This window comes from Misgurnus anguillicaudatus, chromosome 6, assembly GCF_027580225.2.
Source record: "Misgurnus anguillicaudatus chromosome 6, ASM2758022v2, whole genome shotgun sequence".
Classification (NCBI taxonomy): domain Eukaryota; kingdom Metazoa; phylum Chordata; class Actinopteri; order Cypriniformes; family Cobitidae; genus Misgurnus; species Misgurnus anguillicaudatus.
The window spans coordinates 17838973-17853803 of NC_073342.2; the positions used below are offsets into that span (position 1 = coordinate 17838973).

The following is a 14831-nucleotide window of genomic DNA, read 5'->3' on the forward strand; positions in this document are numbered from 1 at the left end:
TCGAGCCAATTCAGTGAATGTGTTTTCTCGCTAAATTACTCTCAAACATAAAATTGTTTTGCAAGTAGCTTACGCCATATTACGTAAGCCTAATATTTGAATCGTTAGCCAGAGGTTACTTACTGTATAAATAATTTGCAATTTCCCACGTCTTTAGCATAATATGTAATATTACATAATGCCATGTAATATTAAAATAATTAGCCCTTAGTTATAACATACTTACTGCATATATTATTTGTATTTTTTCCTGGTTGTTACCCCTTTGTTCCCCAAATATTATAAATTGTTCCCTTATAATTACACGTATGCACTTCATAAGTAAACTATAATTACAGAAATGTATGCTGTAAATTCGCTGTACTTACGCAGTACATTACTGCATATATCCTGGTTTTTACCCCTTTATTCCCCAAATATTATAAATTGATCCCTCATAATTACACGTATGCACTTCATAAGTAAACTATAATTACAGAAATGTATGCTGCAAATTCGCTGCACTTACGCAGCACTTCACTGCATATATCCTGGTTGTTACCCCTTTATTCCCCAAATATTATAAATTGTTCCCTTATAATTACACATACCTACTTCATAAGTACACTATAATTACAGAAACATACGCTGTAAATTCGCTGTACTTACGCAGTACTTTACTGCATATATCCTGGTTGTTACTCCTTTATTCCATAAATATTATAAATTGATCCCTTATAATTACATGTATGTACTTCATAAGTAAACTATAATTACAGAAATGTATGCTGTAAATTCGCTGTACTTACGCAGTACTTTACTGCATATATCCTGGTTGTAACCCCTTTATTCACCAAATATTATAAATTGTTCCCTTATAATTGCACATACCTACTTCATAAGTAAACTATAATTACAGAAATGTATGCTGTAAATTCGCTGTACTTACGCAGTACTTTACTGCATATATCCTGGTTGTATTCACCAAATATTATAAATTGTTCCCTTATAATTACACATACCTACTTCATAAGTACACTATAATTACAGAAACATACGCTGCAAATTCGCTGTACTTACGCAGTACTTTAAGTTAAACTATCCTAAAAATAACGTTCCCCTAACGTTACCGTAAAGTTAGAAAACGTTAAACTAACCTAAAACTAATGTTCTCCTTACGTTATTATATCGTTATCATAACGTTAGAATAACGTTAGGGGAACGTTAAACTAACCTAAAAATAATGTTACATTTCCGTAAAGAAAACTCCTGGCTAACCAAAAACAAACCTTAAAAAAATAACGTTATGGAAACCTATAACTAACATTAGGGGAACGTTTTTAGAGCCAAAATTGACGTTAGGAAAACGTTTTGGGAACCAAATTGTTGGGTTACTGGTTTTGGCTAGAGGGGATATGATTATGATGAAAAAGAGCAGTTCTGGCTAAATAGGATACAGCTACGGCCAATCCCCAGCTAATATTGGATATGGAGTAGGATTAGGATGAAAACAGCACTCATCCGTTGAGATTTCACGAGATTTTGGTCATAGCTGTACACATTCTAGCTACAGCACTTGCTATTAAAGGGATAGTTCAGACAAAAATGATATTAAATCGATGATTTACTCACCCTCAAGCCGTCCGAGATGCATATGTCCATTATTTTTCAGACAAACACATTTTCAGTTATTTTAGAAAATAATTGAATTGTTACACAATAGTGACCCCTACTGGACACCTGTACATGACAACATTTAAAGCAAAGATAAAATCGCTCTTACACTATTGTTAAGGTTGTTTTATGAAAATCGTTGTTTTGTTTTGTTTGGTACGCTCACTTAAACAGGGACGAATGATCAGATGTGAGCAGGACTTCCAGCAGTTCAGTCAAAGGATGTACGACATGTCCAAGGAGATACACGGCCAAACAAATACGGTGAATGTGTTACGATCAGAGGTCAAAGATCATGTGGACACCATAGCTATGCGCTTCGATCGCTTGGAAAGGGATGTGGAATACCTGCACAATAATATTCCTGACACAGCTCATGTTGAGATTGAGGACTCACTGCTCGACCAACAAGTTAAAGAGGCCAAACATAAAAAGACGGCTGGAATTCCCAAAGACAAAGGTAAATATGAAGGGCTAGTAAATGATTTTTGGGTAACTATCCTTTAAAGGCACTTGTGCATGTGTACTGTATGTGGATTACAACAAGTGGTACAGATAGTTAATTTCCATTAGAAAAACATTTTATATCATGTTTCTTTCAGATTGCAGTTCTGAGGTTACGGGTATCAAGTCCCTAAAAATTGTAAAGAAGGCTGGCGACATTGCTGGATCCTGGATGAAGGATCCAACTAAGGGTTCTTCTAAGATTTACTTTTTTAGTGGCACTAAAAACAGTACACTTTTGGCCTATGCCTCTTTGAAGACTTTCACGGACACAAACTCTACCAAAAAGACCGAAGTCATCCATCTTCCTTTCCCTTGGCATGGAACAGGCCATGTGGTCTATAACGGCTTTGTATACTACCACCGTGCCGACACCAAGAACGAGATCCTGAAGGTCCACCTCAGTAACCGCACGGTGACAGATCGATTGTTGCTCCCTGCGGCTGGACTGATGCCTGTATATTCCCTCAACCCTCACACCCTGCTGGATCTCGCTTGGGATGAAATGGGCCTATGGTTGATCCACGCAGACCCGGACTTTGGCGACAACTTGGTGATCACCAAGCTGGACCACAGCAGTCTGGCTGTGGAGCACACCTGGGATACCAACTGCAACAGCCGTGAAGCAGAAGCAGCTTTCATGGTCTGTGGGACTTTGTACGTGGTCTACAACTCTAACTCTGTTGGGAGGTCAAGCATTCAGTGCGTGTTTGATATTCACGATACCATCTACACTGAGAGCACCCCAATGCTTTTCTTCCCAAAGCGTTACACCAGCCACTCCGCTTTACGTTACTACCCCAAGGACAAACAGCTCTATGCATGGGATGATGGCTATCAAACCATTTATAAGTTAGATTTTAACAAAGTCACAACAACCTAAGTGGAACAAAGTCTTCATGGTGCAATCCTGTATTCAGTTTTATAATCACATATAATCTGTTTTTTAATATAATAAACCTCATTTTTCTTGTCCCAGACTGTCATTTTCTGAATAACAAAGAAATATATCTTCAAATAATATTTCTTATTATCTCTGACCTCCTTGGTTCAGTCAGGGACCTGCTATGAGTCTCTAATAGGCATACCGGTATAGAAAATGAAACAGTAAAAATGTTCATTAATTTGTGGTAAAAGCAAAATAAGATTATAGAGATTATAGAATAAATACATTACATTTTAATAGTGCATTTTAAAGTTATATCTGTAATGCATGTGTCTTAACGAAAATATTTTTGAGAAATAAAATGTTTATCTTTCACACCCAGCAAGCGTCTGTAACCATGCAGTGCTTAACTTAAAAAGCTTTCTTGACGTAATACTATAATCCTTTATTTTTTTTTAGTGTTGCTCGAGTTATTTCCCAGCAAACACTTTTTGCTTCCCAAAACGTTAGAATAACATTCCAATAACGTTTGTTTTTGGTTCCTATAACGTTTTTTAAGGTTTGTTTTTGGTTAGCCAGGAAAGTTTTCTTTACAGAAATGGAACGTTATTTTTAGGTTAGTTAACGTTAAACTAACCTAAAAATAAAGTTCTAATATTAGGGGAACGTTAAACTAACATAAAAATAACGTTACCGTAACGTTAGAATATCGTTAAAAATGTTAAACTAACCTAAAAATAACGTTATATTTCTGTAAAGAAAACTGTAACCAAAAACAAACCTTTAAAAAAATAACGTTATCGGAACCAAAAACTAACGTTAGGAAAACGTTTTGGGAACCTAAAATTTTTAGCTGGGTTGTTCATTCATTTATTTTTATTTAAAAATTATATTATTATATAATGTTATATACATATAATTGGTTTAATAATAATAATGTTTATAAATATGATTATTTACTCATTATTATTTGCCTTTGTAAGAGCTGAGCCTGTAAAGGCTGTAACTTGCATGCGCATTAGTATTTAGTTATGCGCATGCGCACTTGTAAGGTCTGTTTTTAAACCTACACAGCAGATGGTGCTGCTCTTCTCCTTTCAAATTTTCAATTCCAGCGAACTGTTGCATATTTCAGTACAAAGACGACACTGCGAAACAACATATGGGGAAACTGCTTAATTTATTATTTATACAGTAACACAACCCGTAAAACTAAAATTAGTCATGACATAAAAACAGCATTTAACTGTCCGCGTGTTTTTACAACGTTAGCCCTTACATTCCAATTAAAAGAGTTCCGACATACTTCATAGTCTTCATATTATTTTTCATAAATAGATTATAGTTATTAATATTTGTTTGGGCATCATTTGCAAATGATTCAGCTGTAGCACACGCCCCTTTGAATCACATGACAGGTGATTGGTTGGAGGAAACGTGCGCATGGTTTTATTTGATGGAGCAGCGCAAACTGGCACATGTGGAATACATCAGCAGAATTTAACGTCTCGATCTGGATATACCTTTTTAACAGGTATGTTTCATTTTACATGCATCATTTTACAGTTAATTTCTTGTTTACACAACTTTTTCGTTATTTAGCAGGACTCAGTAGTCATTCCCATGTGTTATAAATCACTAAAGTTTGGATTCACTAGCGTTGAAATTGTAATACATTTTTACATGTTGTCATCTAAGTTAGGTCATTCAGCACACAGTAGTTTGTTATTCAGATTAATTTGTGCATTAAACTGCTATAATTTTACTATTTTGAAGAAAAAATTGTACAAATTATATATTTATTTAGATATATCTAGATATACTGAGTAAAGTGGAATGATCACTGGCCAAAAATATAGTCCAGTCAAATCTAAATGATCTACATAAGTCGATAACTGTCATACCTGTAATGTAGGATCAAAAAAGATTATGTGATCATAATATTCACTCAGATGTTTTGACATTTGGTCAACATTTAAACTATTCTCAGCCATTGTTTCTTCTTCCTTCAGTGAGCATCTAAGCTGCAATAGAGATTTCACTTTGGTAATGACTGTGTTATTCAACAAAGCTGTCTGTGAAGATCATGTGCTCTCTGAGAAAAAGATAAAGGCTTATTTGTGTTCCTCCACTTCCTTTGGTTTTCTTATGAAAACAGGGCACAATTGTATTGCTCTTTAACAATATACCATAATTTTAATAACTAATGCTTTTAAAAAATAGCAATTGATCGAGGTGATATTTTAGATACATTATTTGTCATGATCTTTGACATTATCTCCAAACATACAACAATGATCCTTGAAAGCAAAGACCTTTACCTACAGTATTTATTTAAAAAAAAAAGAAAGAAAACATTGAGGTCATTGCAGTTCAATCATCATAAGCATCTTTAGTTGTTGTATCATTGGCTTCTGGATGATTAGTTTTTAGAAATGTTGTGAAATGGTTGAATATGAGTATAAAGTTCATGTGAAGGAGTGAGGTCATATCCCTGTTGTGAATATACAGTACAGTACACTATGCCCTCAGGCTTGTCTGCTGTGTATTTACTTTGACCTTATTTCCATAAAGGTGCACATAAAACACCCCGACTGACCAGTTTTACCACGCCAGTTTCATTCCCAGAATTTTTAATTGGATAATTGTAGCAGTATGCAGTGTGATTCATAAACTAAGTTCATCATGAACATTTAAACAAAATACAGGGTTCCCACGGGTCTTTGAAATCATTGAAAGTTTGTGAATCTGGGGAAAAAATGCAAGGCCCTGGGAAGCTTTTGAAAATATACATACATAGATCCAAGTCATTGAAAGTGCTTGAATCTATTTTATGCAAGAAGTTTTATGGAAAAAAATACATATTATTCCCTGTGTAGTGTAGGATAATATCATAAAAATTTGAGACTTTTAAGCACACGTGCTAAACTGTACGCTTTAAATGCTTATATCGTCTGTATGCGAATGTTGATTCATACCAAAATGCGTTTTTGCATAGTTGTGTTTGACACATGAAAACGTCTCGGGTTATGTATGTAACTGTTGTTCCCTGAGAAGGGAATGAGACGCCCCACATATAGTCCTTGAATTTGAGGGTATTGGACCTGGAAAATCCTTGAAAGGTCCTTGAATTTGAAGTTAACTAAGGTGTGGGAACCCTGAAAATTATACATTTTAATTTTAGTTTCTGTAGATCCATTGGTAGAGCATTGCATTGCTGCAGCACAAAGGTCTTAGCTTCGATTCCCAGGAAACAAATACTGATAAAAAAACATGTTTGGATTGAATGCAGTCGGGTGATTCTCACGAAAACTTGGTTTTAAACATGTCAAGCATGAAAATGTAAAAATTGCTTAAATTTACTTTTTTTCCCACCAGACATTGAAAAACAAAGTCTGGAGTAAATGGGAACATTAATTTAAAAACTTTTACTTATCATTTAACACTTTTTGTAACATAATTTAAAAAGTTAGTCCTAAAAAATCTCATTACCGCAACAGTCAGAAAACATCAACACTGACATATTTTCAAAATGACATGACAAACCTGAAAGAACATAATTTGGAGATTCTGCACATGCATTTAAAATCAAAGTATTATGCTTCTATTAATTAAATTGACATTTAATAAGCATCTGTTGCGGTAATGATAATCAAAATGTCGTGTAAGCATTCTGACAAGACAATATTTCAAATTAACTGTAAAAAAATGATCTTACCTGGTAGCCATCTTGAAGTAACTGGTCCATGTGCTTGGTCACTCAAAATCAAACTTTATTAAAATTCTGTTTGTGTGCTTAAACTGTCTCAAAAAGTGTTGCGGAGGATGAGAACATCAGGCATGGACACATCATTTTCCTAATTTTTCTTCATTATTATTATACATGAATATTCAGTAAATATTTTTTCTGTCATCTAAAGTAGTCTAGCAAAACATCCTTTTATTTTTTTTCTTAATATTTTTGTGTTAATTTGATTAAATTACAACATAACGCATGTTCAAACACAGCCGGACACATTGCGGTAATGAGAATTTCAGCAGAAAATGAGATAAAATTTCCAATTATAAATTCTTATGTTGAAATCACACATTGTGCAAGGTAGAACACAGTATTGTGTTCATTCTGATGCTTTTTAATGTTACTATATTACACATTTTAAAGCTAAAGTCATTAGTGCCGTGGTGTTTCAATGGTTTCGTGAGAATCACCCAGTCAGTAAACGTCAAGTAAACGCTTGTGTTATGTAAAGTACACTTGCTAATATCTACTAGGCACTATTTCGCTCTGTAGATCTGCAGACTGTGATACAGCGCTAGCGCTGTGGAGATCCCATGCAATATGCATTGGGCTTGGGCAGTATTGATGTCAAAGACCTGTGGGATAAAAACATGACGTTTGCCCCCGTAAGCAAGGCTTTCCTGTGCCGAATGACTTGCCGACATTTCATGGGCTCTTGTACCACAGTCGAATGCACTCGCTTGAGACTGACATTTCTCTTGTTACTGTAGAAGAGCGCAGCGTTCAACCCAGCTGCCAGAACGCATCCGCTTCAGTGAGTAGAGCTCGGGATGGGCCGAAGGTTGAGCCCTCGTCGAACTTCCAACCTTCTCAGGCAAGAGTCATGATTGAATCATCCCATGCATGTAACATTGATTTAATATCACTTGGACAGTCTGATGTTAATACGTTTGGAAGTGTTATGTTGTCGTGTCTTTATTAATGCGATAAAACTTCCTCCCGGTCCCCTGCGTGTCAGGTGATCAAGCCACGACGTGTCGCAGTCATGCAACTCAATTCCATTGTTATATGAACCGGGTTTGAACCTGGCTTTCCTTGTACTATCACATTGATAGTCATTGCATTCTTTGCCCCCACCAAACTCAAGACCCAGATAATAAACAATGAGGCCTTGTGTAAACTTTTGTGCCACAGGTCACCTTTCTGTTGTCATTTTTGCAGCCGTACCACATGAAATGCTTTTTTATAAGAGAAAGAGGGATGAGCAAGGTCCACGCAATGTGTTGTGCCTGTCAGCTGCTTGCTGAACACACATACGTCTGGTTGGTTTAATGCAGGGTGCTGAGTGGGGATGGTAAAACTGTCTTTGATGTTCTCATATTAAGCTGTGTTGACGTGCTGGGTTTATTGGTGTGACACTTAATCCTGATGCCACTTCCTCCCCCTGTATTAATTCTCTCAAGGTCTTTTACAGTATGTATTAGTTTTGGTCATGCTGTGCAGCCTGAATAAAAAATGCATAACGTATCCCAGAAATGTTCTGTCATTTTGCTATGGTCCATAACTTTTGCCTCTTTATCACCATATTTGTTTAATACGTAAGTGAAATTGGTTGCTCTACGTTAGCATACTTTAGATACGTCATGTTTATGTTTGTTAAAAAACTGAGAAATTCTTGCAAAGCCGAACTTATCCGAAATTATCTGTGCATGTTATGAAAGAATGCGAGTACATGCAGGTAATGCGGCCTTGAAGGAAAACAGCACCGTTTTTCAATATTTTACTGTTTTCTTACCTCAACTTAGACATGTTAATACATACCTATCTTTATTCAATGCGTGCACTTAATCTTTGTACAGCTTGTTGTGAATGTGTTAGCATTTAGCCTAGCCCCATTCATTCCTAAGGATCTAAACAGGGAGGAATTTAGAAGGCACCAAACACTTCCATGTTTTCCCTATTTAAAGATGTTACATGAGTAGTTACACGAGTAAGTATGGTGGCACAAAATAATACGTGGCGATTTTTTAAGCGGATAAAAAATGAGAACTATATTGTATGGCGGAAGAGCACTTAAGGGCTATTTATAGTCGTGCGTAGGTCCTACGGCGTAGGTTCCGCGTCGGTTTTCATTTATACTTTTGCGTTGTCGTCCGCGTCGACGTGCAAACACCCCCGCAGACCGCTGATAGGCAGTAACCACGCGTGTAACCACAGTAGCAGCAGAAGAAGTCACAGAAGAAGAAGCCTAGCAAGTTAACCCACAAACGAAGTAGAAACAGCAACTTGTTGTGTATAATTTGAGAAGACCAGCAATGATGAAAGTAAATAAACAGCGACTTTTGATGCAGTTTGAGTTAAATCACTCTTCAACTTGGCTCATCTTTGTTTTCACCGTCACAAACGGAAATACCTATGACGCAGTTTTTTTTACCTGACGGGAGGGGTCCTGTTGGACCAATCACAGCGCTTGCGGTCCGCGTAGATCTGACGCGCTGTTAAAAATTTTGTGAGGTGCGCGTCAGGCTACGCAGAGCTACGCACAGGCTACGGATAGCTACGGCGTAGGACCTACGCACGACTAAAAAATCGCCCTTTAGTTTGCAGCACATCGATCTCGGGCGCAGTAAAAATTGATGGAGGTTTGAGCAAGAGGGGGAGTAGTCAGGAATGATGATGTTACTGCGCGCCGAGGTCAAAGTGCTGGAAACTAAGTGCTCTTCCGCCAAATTTAGAATCGTTATCGGCCATTATAAGTGTATATCGGCATTTATCGTCGCACCCCTAATAGGCATGGGCCGGTTACCGGTTTTAAGGTACACCGAGGTTTTAAACAGTCATGGTTTCAAAACCACTAAAATGTTCTGTGATACCGGCTCCAAGGTATGAGCTGTGTTTATACAAAATTCATTAAATCATTAAGTCATGTGATTGATTTGATGTTTACATTTAATATACATTACGAATATTATATTTGAAAGCATATTACAATTTAAAGGCTTTATTTTTACCTTGCATTTAAAAAGAACACATTTTAGTGTTGCAATGGCAATACCGCAACACCATGAAACCGTGGTATTTTTGCTAAAGGTTATCATACCGCCAGAATCTTATACCGGCCCATGCCTAATCCCTAAATAGAATAACTATTGTGTTAATATAAAAAGTAGATGGTATTTGGGCACATTAATGTTTGGAACAACTATTATTAAATACTTATTTTAATACACTGCAAAAAAATTTCAACTTAAAGGTACTAAAGAGGATGTTTGTTTTATACATTTTTGCAATATTACTTGAAACTGTCTTAACTAACTGATAAAAGTAGGGAGGCACCGAATATTTGGCCACCAAAAGACTTTTATCACCGAAACAATACGGCCGAAATGTTGTGATGACGCAAACAGAAACCGCGACCTGCACCTGCTTGTTGGAAGCAACATGTATGCGGTGTCGATGTATTTAACCGCAAAAAGACGCTAAAGTGAGCAGTTGTCTGTAAGTTACGCACAGAGGCACATGCGGTTGAATGTGTCCGGTCCAGACGTGATCATCAGTGAGTACGCCCTTCAAAGATCAGAACTCTGGATGTTTAAACTTTAGAGAGAGTCGCGCAAAATGTGTCTCATACTGTATAGTCCATTAACATACATGTGCCGAATAAAGCAATGAAAAACAACGTAACGTTTTTATGCTGCACTGTTTGGGATTCGCCCTCGGTCTCTGTGTGCGCGCGTGTTTAAGTGCCCTCAATAGTGCACACACGAGTGAGACGCAAACAAGCGAACGTAAAATCTTTCATATAAACAAAATTATCTCCAAAGTATTCTTTTTCTAATAAAAACATTTGTTTATGTCTTAAGTGTATGTATAGATTACAGTCAGAAACCAGTCTCTGCTTATTTAAAGAGACAGTAACCTCAATTAACCTACTTTAGTATGTGTCATTAATGTTAATCAAACAACCCAAGACAAAGAAAAAAAATCACTTCTGTAGCTCTAAAAATAATAATATATTTAATTTATATAATAAAGACAGTGTTATGACTCATTTAATTCGATTTCTGTACCTAATGCTAATGTAAGCCCTTATTAATGTGCAACTTTGTTTTTTTTATAAATGTTTGCAATTTCCCACCCCCTTTTTGCTGATCTGAAAAATAATCCGATCCGTGCCTCAAAAACTGTAATGTGATCCGAACCGTGAGTTTTGTGATCCGTCACACACCCCTTGTAAAGGTAGTACACGGTGATAGCGATAAATGCATTTGTACTAATAATTGGCATAGTAATTTATTTCAGTGTTTCGGTTTCGTTTTTTCGACCTTGGATTCCTCGTTTTCGGTTTCGGACAAGAATTTTCATTTCAGTGCATCCCTACTAGCCATGATTAATAATTACTAATGTTTCCTGTAACTTGTAAATCATTTTAAATTATTGATATTTACACTTAAAATTAGGGATGCACCGATATGGAACATTTGGCCGATGCCGATAACCGATAACTCTTTAAATTTGGGGGCCGATAACCGATATCTATAGGCCGATAAATATTCATATTATTTTCACAATGAAAAACTCGCAGACCACGGACATCTTGTCTTTGCGCTAGACTAGCATACTCTTCTTAAGCCCGCAACACGTATCATCTTCGTGCTATGTCACAAAAAGCACCAATCAAAAGTCCACATGGCCAGCAATGAGCAAGTGAAGTTCAACAAACCAAAATAATTCATAATTTATCGGCTTTCATTTATCGGCCTAATTTTGCTATTAGACCGATAACCGATAATATTAAAAATAAGCAGTTATCGGCCGATAACGATATGTCGGCCGATATATCGTGCATCCCTACTTAAAATTATACTAGATGTAGCAGAAATCACTATACACATTTAATTACAGTAGTATCGGGCAAGTATCAGTATCAGCTGATATTCGGAATTCTGTTATAGGAATCGGATCGGAAATGGAAAAGTGTTATTTTTGCCTTATTTCATTTCAAAAGCCGAATTCACTCAGATATACGTCACCATGGGGAAAATAGAACAACGCTACTTCCGTTTCATGGCGACTTTAATAAAACGTTTTTATTTTCTAACTTAACAGTTACCCTTTTTCTTATTTCTTTACGTTGGCGTTTCATTAAATTCCCCAAATTTCTCCAGCTGGGGATTAGGAAAGTAGTATCATATTACAGAACACAAGACTTTGTGTTCGAATTAATTTTAAATAAGTTCTTGAAGGGAAAGTTTTATCTTAATGTATCACCCCAAACACGTTCATGGTCAAATTTTTCTCACATTCTGTTAAAACACAACCTTGGATGAGCCATGTTGTTCATCATTAACTACAGCATAGCAAAAATACAAAAACTTCCTGTAGTAACTCTTTTCTAATCTAAACATCCTGGATTAAATGAAGGAGAACGGCTTCAACACCAGTTCCTATCTGGCTTACTGTAACAGACACTCAGTTCAAAGTCTCTGACAGTATTTAAAATATAAAGTAAATATGAATTAGTATTTCAAAAGTTGTTTAACATTGCCATATCAACACTCTATACGCCTGACTTGCTTTTGGTGAGATACCTTAGAGACTATTGACAAAACTTGTCACATGTTAAAGTAATGCAAACAAATGTCTCAATACATGCAATACTCAACACATAAAAATTCTCAATACATCCCAGTTGTATTTTTGTACTTTGCTTTGTAATTTTGCAATTCAGGGAGTCTTCATACAGTATTCATCATTCTGTCTAGTACAAATACAGTCTGAACAGACATTGCCTAAACTGTGTTTCTTAATTCCCAGGCTGGTGTGGTCTTTTTTTCAGACAGACAGGCTTGTCTTGTTTAATATTGTCTCATGCTCAGACTCATCTGAGATTTTTTATAACAGGACGCCGCCTCCAGCTGTATCTTGGTGCACCAACAAAATGTCTTTGGGATTTATTTATACTACACAATCTAATAGAAAATCCTTTCTCAAGACAAGAGGGAAATTTAACATAATCCTAAGATCAAGAAGTTAAAATGAGCATGTTATTATGTCTGTGGAGTGTGAGATGTAACATGTAGATGTTGTCAAGCCTCTTTATAAATACAGTGTAGATGTCCATGCAATCACTTTTAGAGATACAGCAAAGAAAAAAATGCTTTGATTGGGCTGAACCTTGATAATTCAAGGTTTCACTGTTTACAGGTTTCTCTATTGAGTTTCGCAAATATAGGGAATCAAAGTAAACAAGGTCTCATTGCTGTGAGTAATGTCAGACATGTGATATGTGTGATGCCAGGAATCACAGAGATAGCAGAAGAGGTGCTAAGTCACCTGGTAACTCTTTACTCCTGGGTTGCAGTTGAAAGGGAGTTACCAAATCTCCCACTGTTCAACAACACTGCCTTACTGGTAAGGAATTCACTTCTTGTTTTTAGTCTCAAATGTAATGGCGTAAATATACTAAATACTTATTATTATCTGGTTTTCATATATGCAAGACTGGTCTTCCACCAAAATCCATACATTTTCTAGGGCTTTTTTCACGTATATCTTTTGGAATGCTTCTGGAATTTCTGAACTCGATCTGTTGTTTCCCATTTTCACAAACCTGTATCCAATTTTTATAGTTTACTGAGGTGTTAGGTTTCCAGTTAAAATGTGCAGGATTCTGGCTTTGCGCCTGCTTGAAACACACCACACATATGGAGAAAAGCAGTTGCCGTGTGTGGAAATATTCCACATGTGGAGAAATAAAAAATGTAAACCGCCAGCAGCGTTGCATGGTCGTTTCATTATTTGTAAGGAAACATTTATATTTCAGACGTTACAAACTACGCCATACACAAGGCTGACCTCTGACCCAATGTTACAATTTTTTATGCATAAGCAAAGGTCCGTGTGCAGTGCAAGTGCCGCAGATTTCGGCATCAAAACATGTACTTGGTACGTAAGTTGCGCATGCGTATACAGGGGAATGAAGTATGTACAGTAAACAACGAGATGCATTGCATTTTGTTGCAATGTGCATGCATCAATTGTCTGTGTACACATACAAATTATTACAATGTCTGTGTACACATACAAATTACGAAAATATTATATTTAAAAGCATATTATAATTTAAAGGCTTTATTTTACCTGGCATTTGAAAATAACACATTTTAGTGTTGCAATGGCAATACTGTAACACCATGAAACGGTGGTATTTTTGCTAATGGTTGTCATACCGCCAGAATCTTATACCGGCCCATACTTTGTACAAATATCTATATCTATCTTATACTGTGCTCATGCTTGTACTCGGAAAAAAACAAACCATGCTCTGGTCTTTAGAAGACATTTAATAACAGTATGGATTTGTTTTTGATGGATCCATGTGGGTTTTGGAGCTTTAAAAATGGGGCACTATCCAATGTCAATACAGTATAAAGCTGAAAAGAGCCAAGATTTTGTTTAAAGGTGCAGTGCGTAAATCTTAGCGGCATCTAGTGGTGAGGTTGTGAATTGCAACCAACAGCTCAGTCCACTGCTCACCCCTGGCTTTTGAAACACATAGAGAAGCTACGGTAGCCACCACCGGACAAACAGGTCATCATCTGAGACAACTTATTAAAAAAAATTGTCCATTAAGGGCTTCTGTAGAAACATGGCGGCCCAAAATGGCGACTTCCATGTAAGGGGACCCTCTGTAGGTAAAAACATCTCATTCTAAGGTAATATACTCATAACGGTTCATTATGAAATGTCTTAATACACCTTTGATAATATAGTTTTGTATATTATATTGCATTTCTGTCAAGAGATCCTTCTAAAAATTACACACTGCACCTTTAATGTAACTCCAACTGTGTTTGGCAAAATGGTGAAAGTCATACATACCTAGGATGGGTGAACTATTGCTTTAATCTTATCTTCACCAGACTGATTTAATGGCTCCAGAAAGTTATTTAGTTGGTCAGATAAGAGTGCTTGACTTCTACAGTGGCTCAAGAATCTTAAACCTGTTGGTGTTTAATCAATTGTAGGACATTGAACAGTTGGATA

General features: G+C 36.4%; 2 protein-coding genes across 12 annotated transcripts in view; both read left to right on the forward strand.

Moving 5' to 3' along the window:
- Window positions 1–3103, forward strand: part of olfml1 (olfactomedin-like 1) — a 35354-nt gene extending 32251 nt beyond the window's left edge. Inside the window, exons 2-3 of the mRNA XM_055193131.2 lie at window positions 1828–2113; window positions 2256–3103. Of these exons, the coding sequence (XP_055049106.2) occupies window positions 1828–2113; window positions 2256–3040 (1071 nt within the window). The 3' untranslated portion in view covers window positions 3041–3103. The remainder of the gene's footprint in view (window positions 1–1827; window positions 2114–2255) is intronic.
- Window positions 3104–4423: 1320 nt separating this feature from the next.
- The window catches only part of ppfibp2b (PPFIA binding protein 2b), a 65859-nt gene continuing 55451 nt past the window's right edge, over window positions 4424–14831 (forward strand). For 10 of the 11 annotated variants that reach the window (XM_073868626.1, XM_073868630.1, XM_073868632.1 and 7 more), the window contains exon 1: window positions 13057–13196. The gene's annotated coding sequence lies outside the window, so the exon portion shown is untranslated. Of the gene's footprint in view, window positions 4578–13056; window positions 13197–14831 lie in introns of those variants that run through there. The other variant, XM_073868627.1, reaches the window with a different exon arrangement.